The sequence below is a fragment of the Triturus cristatus genome, chromosome 7 (assembly GCF_964204655.1).
Source record: "Triturus cristatus chromosome 7, aTriCri1.1, whole genome shotgun sequence".
Lineage (NCBI taxonomy): Eukaryota > Metazoa > Chordata > Amphibia > Caudata > Salamandridae > Triturus > Triturus cristatus.
Window position 1 is genome coordinate 5,030,843 of NC_140590.1, and position 14,673 is coordinate 5,045,515.

A 14,673-nucleotide genomic window follows, 5' to 3' on the forward strand; every position below is an offset into this window, starting at 1 on the left:
AAACAACACGAGAAGAATCATCACGCAGGCCCTCATCAACAACAGGCTGGACTATGGAAACACACTCTACGCAAGAATCCCTGCACCCCTCCTGTATAGACAAGTGACAATACAAGACTCAGATGCACGACTCATCCTTGACCCTCCCAGATGGACCCACATCCCACCTCATCTCCAGAAGCTACTCTGGCTCCTGATCCAGAAGAGATGACACTTCAAGATGCTGACATATGCGTATAAAGCCCTGCACAACGAAGGACCAGCATACAATAAACTCATGACCTTCCAACAACCGACCAGACACCTACGACCCGCCTCCCTCCTTATTGCGGACAACCCCCAGATCCACAGAGGCAACGGTGGAGGATGCTCCTCCCCCCACCTAGTGGCCAAGGTTTGGAACCACCTTCCCGACACCCCAGGCCCACCTCATCGCTCCAACAATTCAGGAAAGGAATTAAGACCTGGCTGCTGAGATGAACAGATCACCATGAAGCAGCAGCATCCTCAGCGCCTCGAGAGCCTCGCGGGTGAGTTGTGGCACTTTATAAATCCTTGATTGATTGAGTTCTATATTATAAACAGTAAAGTAAAAAAATAAAGAATAAAAGACAGTTGATGCGAGTAGTTTGTGCACAAGCAGAGCTTGTGTTGGGTGACAGGTGCCTTATTGGTGTTCTGATGAGGGTAGCAGGCGGATGACCAATGGTGAGTGTAAACGTGAAGTCTTTAATGTGGACACAAGAGTCGCAGCAGATGCCGGTGTTTGCACAGGAGGGTGAACAGATGCTACATCCAGAAACCATCCAAGATTACTTCAGGGTCTTGACTTTCGAGATGAAGGCACTGCTTGTCCCAACAACGCGAAGGGGACAGGGAGAAGGGGAAGGTTTATTCATGTTTAGCACAACGCTGTGCTGCGGCATCGCAGGGATACATGTCTTAAAACTCGAGTGTTGCGGTTGTCATCTCTGCGCTGACTCACAAACAGGCTGCCGAGTGCCATGCACACCTTTCACCTTCCTTTACACAAGTCTGTGCCTTGACAACTTCAGATGTAGCCGACACTTTGGATGTGTGCTGTACAGTGCAGCTCATGAGGAGCATGTGCAAACCCTTCCCCATGCTGGCGGCTGCTTGAAGGATGTGCTTGCGGTGATCTGACCATTTCACTCTCATGTAATGTCCCCTTCATGCAAAGTCATTCACATCAGTAAAAAGCACTATTTCACGCAGACAAAAGGCCAGCTTTCTGGTGAAAAATACTTTGTGCCTGATGTACTTAGAAACAACAAAGCACAGAGCAGCAACAGAGGCTGCTGAGCTGCGTTGCGGAGTGAGAGGGAGACAGCAGGACATCTCATATCTAAAAGGGTGTCCACTGCTCTGTCATCCACTGTGCTGCTGCACTTTAGGCTAACGTGCGCCAAGCACACACCCTCGCACCATAGATTAGCAATCTCTGCCAATGAACATGAACATCACCAGCTACAAGGCCCAGCATCACTTGGGCAACAGGTGCCAGGGACATTAATCCCTAGGACCCACACCTTCTCAAGTGGCCACTCATGCGTTAAATGTTATAAAGACGTTTGGATGCAAGCCTGCCCTGACTGGTCATGATGAAGCCAAGCCTGCCCTGACTGGTCATGATGAAGCAAAGCCAGACCTGACTAGTCATGATGAAGCCAAGCCTGCCCTGACTGGTCATGAAAGCCTTCCCTGACTAGTCATGATGAGGCCAAGCCTGTCCTGACTAGACATGATGAAGCCAAGCCTGCCCTGACTTGTCATGATGAAGCCAAGCCTGCCCTTCCTGGTCATGATGGAGCCAAGCCTGCCCTGACTAGTCATGATGAAGCCAAGCCTGCCCTGACTAGTCATGATGAAGCCAAGCCTGCCATGACTAGTCATGATGAAGCCAAGCCTGCCCTGACTAGTCATGATGAAGCCAAGCCTGCCCTGACTAGTCATGATGAAGCCAAGCCTGCCATGACTTGTCATGATGAAGCCAAGCCTGAGCTGACTAGTCATGATGAAGCCAAGCCTGCCCTGACTGGTCACCTGCCCTGACTTGTCATGATGAAGCCAAGCCTGCCCTGACTTGTCATGCTGAAGCCAAGCCTGCCCTGACTGGTCATGATGAAGCCAAGCCTGCCCTGACTGGTCATGATGAAGCCAAGCCTGCCCTGACTAGTCATGATGAAGCCAAGCCAAGCCTGCCATGACTAGTCATGATGAAGCCAAGCCTGCCCTGACTAGTCATGATGAAGCCACGCCTGCCCTGACTGGTCATGATGAACCCAAGCCTGCCCTGACTGGTCATGATGAAGCCAAGCCTGCCCTGGCCATTCATGATGAAGCCAAGCCTGCCCTGACTAGTCATGATGAAGCCAAGCCTGCCTGACTTTGCATGATGAAGCCAATCCTGTCCTGCCTGGTCATGATGAAGCCAAGCCAAGCCTGCCTGACTTTGCATGATGAAGCCAAGCCTGCCCTGACTAGTCATGATGAAGCCAAGCCTGCCCTGACTAATCATGATGGAGCCAAGCCTCCCCTTACTGGTCATGATGAAGCCAAGCCGGCCCTGACTAGTCATGATGAAGCCAAGCCTGCCCTGACTAGTGATGATGAAGCCAACCAAGCCTGCCCTGACTAGTCATGATGAAGCCAAGCCTGCCCTGTCAGGCGCCGAGCATGGGCACCTACCGGGACTCTGGAAGGACCCGATACTACAGTCCCCAGAACAACCGACTGCTGGAAGGCGTGGCCAACGCCTTAAATCCCGGGGACGCGACCTCGCAGGTGCGCGTTATACTGTTAATGGAAGTGGGAAGCCGTGAGGACGCTCGGCTTCCGATTTGAACTTTTGCGGTTCCCGCGACTGGGGAGACCGCTTCGGGGCGGCTGCCAGAACAAAGAGAAACCCATTTCACCACCAAGAAGTGGCTGAAGACTCGCACAGCGGCGGACTCCGGTGCCGGGAAGGCAATAGAGGAAGCGCCACCTGTGGTTACAGAGATCCGCGTCTACGGGGGGAGTTGATCATCGCTTTTCGCAGAGGTTACTCTTCAGCGCTGCTCGGGCTCGAGCTGCGCTACGGAAAAGACGACAACCCTCGCAGGCGAACTGTCAGACAGGTACTGGGTGAGCTGCTTAGTTCGGGACTCTTTCTTCCGGATGCCCATGGACTAATCTTTAGTTTTGATTGCGACTTTGGGGGGGAAGGAAAACAACTTCAGTTTTTTTTCCTTAAATAATTCAAGCCTTGAGTTGGTTGCAGTTCCAGGACTGACTAGGAATGTTGGCTTTCTGGCAACCTTTTAGTTAAGAAGGAAGGGAGCAATCGGATAGGCCTGTGTGTGTGTGTTTACTCTGGGCCAGATGGGAGGGGCAAGGAATGGATAGACTGATATTGCTTTGTGGTGCAGGGTACGTTGTGCCTTTCATGGGGAGACGCATCTCTATGTGGATTTATTGTATGCACAGTGGAGTGCTAAGAGAGACACACAGGTATTAGGCGGTTATAGGGAGACCTAATGAGAGTAGCAGTTTTTGTTGTGCTGTTTATATTATTGCATTCTTTCGTTGCAGGAGTCCTCCTCCCCGCTGTCCCCTAATTCCTTTCCCCCGCCTGATTGCCCGAGTAGTCTGTGTTGGTTTAATCCAGAGTCGGGGACTTCTGGAGGTGGAACTCTTTGTACATCGCTCGGATCTTAAGGAGTCGCAGTGGAACCTAACACTGACTAGTCATGATGAAGCCAAGCCTGCCCTGACTAGCCATGGTGAAGCCAAGCCAAGCCTGCCCTGACTAGTCATGGTGAAGCCAGGCCAAGCCTGCCCTGACTAATCATGAAAGCCTGCCCTGACTGGTCATGATGAAGCCAGGCCAAGCCTGCCCTGACTAATCATGAAAGCCTGCCCTGACTGGCCATGAAAGCCTGCCCTGACTGGCCATGAAAGCCTGCCCTGACTAGCCATGAAAGCCTGCCCTGACTGGTCATGATGAAGCCAAGCCTGCCCTGACTGGTCATGAAAGCCTGCCCTGACTGGTCATGATGATGCAAGAAAGGCTCCTCTCCCACTTGTAACCAGGCTCTGGACCTGCCAGGGTCTCACCTTCCCTGTAGGACATTTATTTACATTTCAGTCTAGATGTTCTAGCTATGTAGGGCCCCATCTCATGTTTTAGACCCAGGCCCCACTAAACCCTGGCATGCCTGGGGCAAGGCACTGAGATAGGAGTGAATCAAGGGAGAGATACAAAAGAATATGAGATGACACATCGCTGTCTGCAGGATGGGGACAAGGAAGGCTGATGTGTGTCACAAGGAAGCAGCTGTGTGGGAGAATCCTTTATAAAACTGCAGTTACCTGTGCAGACTCCGAGGAGCAGGAGAACAGTGGCAGCCACACAAGGGTTCATGGTTACACCGAGTCCGACTGGAGATGCTGGAAGAAAAGGCAGAGCAGTGAGTATTCTGAACTCTGACACTGGGAGAAATGTGAACACCAACCAGAGACTGACAATGAGAAATCCGATACTGGGAGAAAAGGAAGACAAGTGAGGGATGTAACCTGTGATACTGGGAGAAAACTGGACATCAATGAAAAGTCTATCCAATGAAGAATGTCATACATGAGGAAAAGAGAGACCGGGGAGGGACTTGTGATACTGGAAGAAAAGGCAGGCCAGGGAGGGGAAGGGACTTGTGATACTGGAAGAAAAGGAAGGTCGGGGAGGGAAAGGGACTTGTGATACTGGAAGAAAAGGAAGAACCAGGGAGGGACTTGTGATTCTGGAAGAAAAGGAAAAAAGGAAGACGAGGGAGGGGGCGGGACTTGTGATCCTAGAATAAAAGGGAGACTAGAGATGGGGAGGATTTGTGATTCTGGTAGAAAAGGAAGACCATAGAGGGAGAGGGACTTGTGATAGTGGAAGATAAGGGGGAGACAAGGGAAGGGGAGGGCTTTGGGATACTGGAAGAAAAGGGAGACCAAGGGAGGGCGTCTCTTCCTCTGTGATCCCCGGTCTCTTCCTTCATAATCCCCAGTCTCTTCCTCTGTGATCCCCGGTCTCTTATTCTATGATCCCCGGTCTTTTCCTCTATGATCCCCGGTCTATTACTCTGTAATCCCCGGTCTCTTCATCTATGATACTTGGCCTCTTGCTCTATGATCCCCGGTCTCTTCCCCTATGATCTATGGTCATCTCTTCCTCTATGATTCCCGGTCTCTTCCTCTATGATCCCGGTCTCTTCCTCTATGATTGCCAGTCTCTATCTCTATGATGCCCGGTCTCTTCCTCTATGATCCCCGGTCTCTTCCTCTATGATCACCGGTCTCTTCCTCTATGATTGCCAGTCTCTATCTCTATGATGCCCGGTCTCTTCCTCTGTGATGCTCGGTCTCTTCCTCTATGATTCCCGGTCTCTTCATCTATGATCCCTGGTCTCTTCGTCTATGATCACCGGTCTCTTCCTTTATGATCACCGGTCTTTTCCGTTATGATCCCTGGTCTCTTCTTCTGTAATCCCCGGTCTATTCCTCTGTGATCGCGGGTCTCTTCCTCTATGATCCCTGGTCGTCTCCTCCTCTGAGATCCCGGTCTCTTCATCTGTGATCCTGGTCTCTTCCTCTGTGATCCCCGGTCTCTTCCTATATGATCCCTGGTCGTCTCTTCCTCTATGATTCCCGGTCTCATCATCTATGATCCCCGGTCTTTTCCTCTATGATCCCCGGTCTCTTCCTCTGTGATCCCCTGTCTCTTCCTCTATGATCCCAAGTCACTTCCTCTGTGATCTCCTGTCTCTTCCGCTGTGATCCCCGGTCTCTACCTCTGTAATCCCCGGTCTCTTCATCTATGATCCCTGGTCTCTTCCTCTATGATCCCCCATCGCTTCCTCTATGATCCTTCCTCTATGTTTCCCAGTCTCTTCCGCTATGATTCCCGGTCTCGTCCTCTATGATTTCTGGTCTCTTCCTCTATGATCGCCAGTCTCTTCATCTATAATCCCCGGTCTCTTCCCTTATGATCCCCGGTCTCTTCCTCTATGATCCACGGTCTCTTCCTCTATGATCGCCGGTCTCTTCTGTTATGATCCCTGGTCTCTTCTTCTGTGATCTCCGGTCTATTCCTCTGTGATCGCCGGTCTCTTCCTCTATGATCCCTGGTCATCTCTTCCACTATGATTCCCGGTCTCTTCCTCTAGGATTTCTGGTCTCTTCCTCTATGATCGCCGGTCTCTTCATCTATGATCCCCGGTCTCTTCCTCTATGATCCACGGTCTCTTCCTCTCTGATCGCCTGTCTCTTCCGTTATGATCCCTGGTCTCTTCTTCTGTGATCGCCGGTCTCTTCCTCTATAATCCCCGGTCTCTTCATCTGTGATCCTGGTCTCTTCCTCTGTGATCCCCGGTCTCTTCCTCTATGATCCCCGGTCTCTTCTTTTGTGATCCCCTGTCTCTTCCGCTGTGATCCCCGGTCTCTACCTCTGTAATCCCTGGTCTATTCATCTACGATCCCTGGTCTCTTACTCTATGATCCCTGGTCGTCTCTTCCTCTATGATTCCCAGTCTCTTCCTCTATGATCCCAGGTCTCTTCCTCTGTAATCCTCGGTCTCTTCCTCTATGATCCTCGGTCTCCTCATCTATGATCCCCGGTCTCTTCCTCTATAATCGTCGGTCTCTTCCTTTATGATCCCCAGTCTCTTCCTCTATGATCCACGGTCTCTTCCTCTATGATTCCCCATCTTTTCCTCTATGATCCCTGGTCATCTCTTCCTCTATGATCCCCGGTCTCTTCCTCTATGATCCCCGGTCTCTTCCTCTACGATCCCCGGTCCCTTCCACTGTGACCCCTGGTCTCTTCCTCTGTGTTCCCCGGTCTCTTCCTTCATGATCCCCAGTCTCTTCCTCTGTGATCCCCGGTCTCTTATTCTATGATCCCCGGTCTTTTCCTCTATGATCCCCGGTCTATTACTCTGTAACTCCGGTCTCTTCATCTATGATACTTGGCCTCTTGCTCTATGATCCCCGGTCTCTTCCCCTATGATCTATGGTCGTCTCTTCCTCTATGATTCCCGGTCTCTTCCTCTATGATCCCCGGTCTCTTCCTCTATGATTGCCAGTCTCTATCTCGATGATGCCCGGTCTCTTCTTCTGTGATCCCCGTTCTCTTCCTCTATGATCCCCGGTCTCTTCCTCTATGATCACCGGTCTCTTCCTCTATGATTGCCAGTCTTTATCTCTATGATGCCCGGTCTCTTCCTCTGTGATGCTCGGTCTCTTCCTCTATGATTCCCGGTCTCTTCATCTATGATCCCTGGTCTCTTCGTCTATGATCACCGGTCTCTTCCTTTATGATCACCGGTCTTTTCCGGTATGATCCCTGGTCTCTTCTTCTGTAATCCCCGGTCACTTCCTCTATGATCGCCGGTCTCTTCATCTATGATCCCCGGTCTCTTCCTCTATGATCCACGGTCTCTTCCTCTATGATCGCCTGTCTCTTCCGTTATGATCCCTGGTCTCTTCTTCTGTGATCCCCGGTCTATTCCTCTGTGATCGCCGGTCTCTTCCTCTGTAATCCCCGGTCTCTTCGTCTGTAATCCCCGGTCTCTTCCTCTATGATCCCTGGTCTCTTCCTCTATGATCGCCGGTCTCTTCCTTTGTAATCCCCGGTCTCTTCATCTATGATCCCTTGTCTCTTCCTCTATGATCCCGATCTCTTCCTCTTTGATGCCCGGTCTCTTCCTCTATGATCCCCGGTCTCTTCCTCTTTGATGCCCGGTCTCTTCCTCTATAATCCCCAGTCTCTTCCTCTGTAATCCTCGGTCTCTTCCTCTATGATCCTCGGTCTCCTCATCTATGATCCCCGGTCTCTTCCTCTATAATCGTCGGTCTCTTCCTTTATGATCCCCGGTCTCTTCCTCTATGATCCACGGTCTCTTCCTCTATGATTCCCCATCTTTTCCTCTATGATCCCTGGTCGTCTCTTCCTCTATGATCCCCGGTCTCTTCCTCTATGTTCCCCGGTCTCTTCCTCTACGATCCCCGGTCCCTTCCTCTACGATCCTCGGTCTCTTCCTCTATGTTCCCCCATCTCTTCCTCTATGATGCACGGTCTCTTCCTCTATGATCCCCGGTCTTTTCCTCTATGATCCTTGGTCTCCTCATCTATGATCCCCGGTCTCTTCCTCTATAATCGCTGGTCTCTTCCTTTATGATCCACGGTCTCTTCCTCTATGATCGCTGACCTCTTCCGCTATGATGCCCGGTCTCTTCCTCTATGATCTCATATCTCTTCCTCTATGATCCCCGGTTTCTTCCTCTGTAATCCCCGGTCTCTTCATCTATGATCCCCTTTCTCTTCCTCTATGATCGCCGGTCTCTTCCTCTGTGATCCCCTGTCTCTTCCACTATAATCCCCGATCTCTTCATCTATGATCCCTGGTCTCTTCCTCTTTGATCCCCGGTCTCTTCCTCTGTGATCCCCTGTCTCTTCCACTATGATCCCTGGTCGTCTCTTCCTCTATAATCCCCGGTCTCTTCCTCTATGATCCCAGGTCTCTTCCTCTGTGAACCCCTGTCTCTTCATCTATGATCCCAGGTCTCTTCCGCTATGATCCTCGGTCTCCACCTCTGTAATCCCCGGTCTCTTCATCTATGATCCCTGGTCTCTTCATCTATGATCGCCGGTCTCTTTCTTTATGATCCCCTGTCTCTTCCTCTATGGTCCCCGGTCTCTTCCTCTATGATCCCTGGTCTCTTCCTCTATGATCCCCTCTCTCTTCCTCAATGATCCCAGGTCACTTCCTCTGTGATCCCCTGTCTCTTCTGCTGTAATCCCCGGTCTCTTCCTCTATGATCCCTGGTCATCTCTTCCTCTATTATTCACGGTCTCTTCCTCTGTAATCCCCGGTCTCTTCGTCGTTAATCCCCGGTCTCTTCCTCTATGATCCCTGGTCTCTTCCTCTATGATCGCCGGTCTCTTCCTTTGTAATCCCCGGTCTCTTCATCTATGATCCCTTGTCTCTTCCTCTAAGATCCTGATCTCTTCCTCTTTGATGCCCGGTCTCTTCCTCTATGATCCCCGGTCTCATCCTCTTTGATGTGCGGTCTCTTCCTCTATGATCCCCGGTCTCATCCTCTTTGATGCCCGGTCTCTTCCTCTATGATCCCCGGTCTCTTCATCTATGATCCCTGGTCTCTTCCTCTATGATCGCCGGTCTCTTTCTTTATGATCCCCTGTCTCTTCCTCTATGGTCCCCGGTCTCTTCCTCTATGATCGCTGGTCTGTATCTCTATGATGCCCGGTCTCTTCCTCTATGATCGCCGGTCTCTTCATATGTGATCCCGGTCGCTTCCTCTATGATCCCCGGTCGCTTCCTCTGTGATCCCCGGTCTCTTCCTCTATGATCCCCGGTCTCTTCCTCTGTGATGGCCGGTCTCTTCCTGTATGATCCCTGGTCGTCTCTTCATCTATGATCCCCGGTCTCTTCCTCTATGATCCCTCTTCTCTTCCTTTGTGATCCCTGTTCTCTTCCTATGATTCCCGGTCTCTTCCTCTATGAACCCCGGTCCCACCTCTATGATCGCCGGTCTCTTCCTCTATGATCCCTGGTCTCTTCCTTTATGATCCCCGGTCTCTTCCTCTATGATCGCCGGTCTCTTCCTCTATGATCGCCGGTCTCTTCATCTATGATCCCAGCTCTCTTCCTCTATGATCGCCGGTCTCTTGATCTATGATCCACGGTCTCTTCCTCTATGATCGCCGGTCTCTTCCTCCATGATCACCAGTCTCTTCCTCTATGATCCCTGGTCTCTTCCTCTATGATCCACAGTCTCTTCCTCTTTGATCGCCGGTCTCTTCCTCTATGATCCCAGGTCTCTTCCTCTGTGATCCCTTGTCTCTTCCTCTGTGATCCCCGGTCTCTTTCTTTATGATCCCCGGTCTATCCCTCTATGATCCCCGGTCTCTTCATCTATGATCCCCGATCTCTTCCTCTGTAGAGACTTGTATAGCGCACTACTCACCCGCAAGGGTCTCAAGGCGCTTGTACGAATACCGCTGTGGAATCCATCCTGGCTTTCCCTGTGAGGCGTCCACTCCTGGGCATCCCCAAGGTGGAGGCCAGGCATCCTTAGCGTTGTGGGGGCCGTTGTGGAGATTAAGCAAGCTATTGCCCAGAGTTGCAGAGTGGGACTCCATGATTGGAATAGGCACAGAGGCGAGAATTATCAGGTCCGTGGAATTTTTGAGCCCAAGACCCACCGAGGCGGGGAATTGAACCCTGGTCCCGGGCTAGACCTCTGCATCAGGGTCTGCCGCTCTAATCATTGAGCCACACTTCTCCGCCTTGGAGAATTTCCTGACTTCTCCAAGGCCATCGTTAGACCCCAGTGACGCTGAGGCAAGTGGACCCCACGAGTGATGAGGAACCGCAATCCCTGGGTACCGTGCACTATTTTCGACTGCAACCCCTTCACGACGTTCTACGAACCTGTGCATTGGACCAAGTGTGGTCCAAGCCTCCAGCAGGATTCCCTCCAAAGATCAGAGGTCTGCTCCGACCCGAGTGACCGTGGGCCCCTGTTGTGTGAATCCTCCCGAGGCGCCTTCACGATCCCTTGCCGGTTGGCTCGTGGGTCCCCAGAAGACTTTTCTACAGTTCCAAAGACCTGCCCTGATTTACTTTTGCTGGGTGAGTCCCTCAGATCTTGCTGATCTGCACCGCTGACTTTTTGTCCTTTCCACAAGACTTGCTGTTACCAAGGCTTGTTGACTCCAATCTGGTCACCGACACCGCAGTAAGCTACAGACTTTGTGGGACACAAAGAATCCAGCTCCTGGTCATCATTGACACCTACTGGACCTAGACACCCGTGATCACCTGAAATCACCCGACGGCTGTGGGCATCCATCTTCCTTGCCCTGGGTCACTGCCAAGTGACTGTGAACACTGTTCCATCTGCGTTCAGGCCTTCCTTCTTCTGAATCCAGCCCTGGATTCCACCGGACACTTCTCTTGTCTTCACAAGCAGCAAATCTTCTTTGGCTCCCATGGAAAACGACGCCGTGACCCGACACCAAAAGACACCTATGCACCCGGCTTCCCTGGGTGAGGTAACTCCAGCACTACGGTGCTCCTGTGGGTGTTGTCTCTAGAACTACTTACCCTGTAAGTGGCTTGCTTGTAGACTCTCCCGAAGTATCCTAAAACTTTAAAATTCCTACCGCGACTTGCTCCATTGAAGTCAATAGGGATTCGTGGCTGTGTTCTCACACTGCATGCGTCTCCCGTGGGTCCTTTACTTACCTGCCTTGGGTGGTTTCGTGAGGCCCCAGCGCTTCTGAAGGCCCTAGGCCTTGTCCCCTCGCAAGTCTCTTTTTTAGTATATGGTCTGGTACGCCCCTCGGGCCCCAGCCATATAAGTGCTTAACTTGTTGTGAAATGTTGATTTGTGCATATGTCCTTGACTTCTAATCTCATAAAGAGGTTAGTAGAGAGTTGTTAGTAAAAAATACATATATATTTGATATATATACCTGTGTGGTGTCATTTCATTTGGTAATTCAAGAGATTATAAGGTAAAACAAGCTGCTTTACATTCCTCTGAGACTTAGCCTGAAGGCTGCTCTCCACAGCTACCACTAGGATAGCTTTCTTTGAAAGGTTGTCTTAAACCTATCTACCAAGAGTCGAATTGGACTGGTGCAAGGTGGTCACTATAACTAGTGACCAGCATATACCAGGCCAACTTCTCACATCCCCGGTCTCTTCTTCTGTGGTCCCCGGTCTCTTCCTCTACGATCCCTGGTCGTCTCTTCCTCTACGATCCCCGGTCTCTTCCTCTGTGATGGCCGGTCTCTTTCTGTATGATCCCTGGTCGTCTCTTCCTCTATGATCCCCGGTCTCTTCCTCTTTGACCGCTGGTCTCTTCCTCTATGATCCCCGGTCTCTTCCTCTATGGTCCCCGGTCTCTTCCTCTACGATCCCCGGTCTCTTCCTCTATGATCCCTGGTCTCTTCCTCTACGAACCCCGGTCTCTTCCTCTATGGTCCCCGGTCTCTTCCTCTACGATCCCCGGCCTCTTCCTCTGTGATGGCCGGTCTCTTCCTGTATGATCCCTGGTCGTCTCTTCCTCTATGATCCCCGGTCTCTTCCTCTATGATCAGCGGTCTCTTCCTCTATGATCCCTGGTCTCTTCCTCTATGATCCCCGGTCTCTTGATCTATGATCCCCGGTCTCTTCCTCTATGATCGCCGGTCTGTATCTCTATGATCCCCGGTCTCTTCCTCTATGATCACCGGTCTCTTCCTCTATGATTCCCGGTCTCTTCCTCTATGATCCCCGGTCACTTCCTCTATGATCCCTGGTCTCTTCCTCTGTGATCCCTGGTCTCTTCCTCTTTGATGCCCGGTCTCTTCCTCTATGATCCCTGGTCTCTTCCTCTATGTTCCCCCATCTCTTCCTCTATGATCACCGGTCTCTTCCTCTATGATCACCGGTCTCTTCCTCTATGATCCCCGGTCTCTTGATCTATGATCCACGGTCTCTTCCTCTATGATCCCCGGTCTCTTGATCTATGATCCACGGTCTCTTCCTCTATGATCCCCGGTCTCTTCCTCTATGATGCCCGGTCTCTTCCTCTTTGATCGCCAGTCTCTTCCTCTATGATCCCTGGTCTCTTCCTCTATGATCGCCGGTCTATATCTCTATGATCCCTGGACGTCTCTTCCCCTTTGATCCCCTTGGTGCCTGGTTCTTGGCCTCTCCATCCATTTTCTAAGGTCTCTGGCCTCTCCCTTATTGTCTCTGGCTCCTTGGTACCTGGTTCTTGGCCCCTGGCCCCTACTTCTATGGTATCTGGTCGCTACCTCTATGATACCTGGCAGGCGCGCCAAACCCATTGGATTTAAAGGGCTACAGCCTCCCAGGCACGCACAGCCGCACCCGAGCACTTCACAGGTCTTTAAAAGACCATTTGCGTGTTAATGAGGCCTCGCTGTTGTTTCACCCCTTCTAAGAGCCCCTGCAGTTCCACTCTGCCTATGGCTTAAAAGATTCAGTCCCCCCCCCACCCCCCCCCCACCCCCGAAATTTGGCAATAGTTGCGCCTCTGATATCTGACCCTTGCATCTATGGTTCCGCTTTTCTACCCCCCACCACCGCCCCCCCGCCCCCTCCCCCCCCCCCGCCGGCCCTCAGCCCCTCCCTCCAGGATCTCCTGTAAACCCCCCACGGTTCCAACCAGGTGTCGCCTCTTCTCTCGCCCCAGGCGCCTCTTCACTCGCCCCCAGGCGCCTCTCCTCTCGCCTCCAGGCGCTGTCACTCGGCCCTCGCACTCCTCAGTCTCTGGTCTCTGCCTATCTAGCGTGCCCCCCCACCTCCATCCTGGCCCTCAGCCCCTCACTCCATGGTTCCTACCAGGTGTCGCCTCTTCTCTCGCTTCTAGGCGCCTCTTTTCTCGCCTCCAGGCGCCTCTTGTCTCGCTTCCAAGCGCTCTCTCGGTCCTCGCAGTGCTCAGTCTAGGAGGGACCCCGGCCTCTCACTCGTCCCTCGCGGATCAAGAAGTGGAGAGAAGCGTCGAGCGACGGACACTGACCCCTGTCACCGGGTCCAAGTCCAAACCAACAGGCCGGTCAGAGCCTTGTTTACACAGACGTCAGCGTCGAGGGCACAGGCCGAGGGGGCCTGACATGGAGGGCAAAGGGTCTGACACGCGACCAGAGGACTGGACACGCGGCCCGAGGACTGTACACCAGCAAAGAACCGGACCAGAACTGGACCAGCAGCTGGGGACTGGACACTAGCAGAGAGCTGGGCCAGAACTGGACCAGCATTTGGGGACTGGACACGGGGACCGGGGACTGGACACCACCAGAGAAGTGGACTAGAACCAGATCAGCAGCTGGGGACTGGCTATGGGGCCCGGGGAATGGACACCAGCAGAGAACCGGGCCAGAACTAGACCAGCAGCTGGGGACTGGACAGTAGCAGAGCACAGGGCCAGAACTGGACCAGCAGCTGGGGACTGGACAACCAGCCCGGGGACTGGACACCAGCAGAGAACTGGACCAGAACTGGACCAACAGCTGGGGACTGGACAACCAGCCCGGGGACTGGACACTAGCAGAAAACCGGACCAGAACTGGACCAGCAGCTGGGAACTGGACACTAGCAGAGAGCTGGGCCAGATCTGGATCAGCAGCTGGGGACGGGACACGGGGCCAAGGGACGGGACACCAGCAGAGAACCGGACCAGAACTGGACCAGCAGCTGGGGATTGGACTGATAGCTGGAGGGCTGGGCACCAGCAAAGAACTGGACTATAACCGGATCAGCAGCTGGGGACTGGACACGGGGCCCCGGGAATGGACACCAGCAGAGAACCAGGCCAGAACTGGACCAGCAGCTGGGGACTGGACTCACAGCTGGAGGTCTGGGCACTAGCAGAGAACTGGACTAGAACCGGATCAGCAGCTGGGGACCGGACATGGGGCCCGGGGAATGGACACCAGCAGAGAACCGGACCAGAACTGGACCAGCAGCTGGGGACTGGACTCACAGCTGGAGGTCTGGGCACCAGCAGAGAACTGGACTAGAACCAGATCAGCAGCTGGGGACTGCACACGGGCACCGGGAATGGACACCAGCAGAGAACCAGGCC

General features: G+C 52.7%; 1 protein-coding gene across 2 annotated transcripts in view; it reads right to left on the reverse strand.

Moving 5' to 3' along the window:
• The window catches only part of APOC2 (apolipoprotein C2), a 69,836-nt gene extending 56,224 nt beyond the window's left edge, over positions 1-13,612 (reverse strand). Inside the window, exons 1-2 of one of the 2 annotated variants that reach the window (XM_085615464.1) lie at positions 13,431-13,612; positions 4,375-4,452 (exon numbers count right to left, since the gene is read on the reverse strand). In XM_085615464.1, the coding sequence (XP_085471590.1) occupies positions 4,375-4,426 (52 nt within the window). In that variant the 5' untranslated portion in view covers positions 4,427-4,452; positions 13,431-13,612. Of the gene's footprint in view, positions 1-4,374; positions 4,453-13,254; positions 13,303-13,430 lie in introns of those variants that run through there. The other variant, XM_085615465.1, reaches the window with a different exon arrangement.
• Between the last annotated feature and the right edge of the window lie 1,061 nt (positions 13,613-14,673).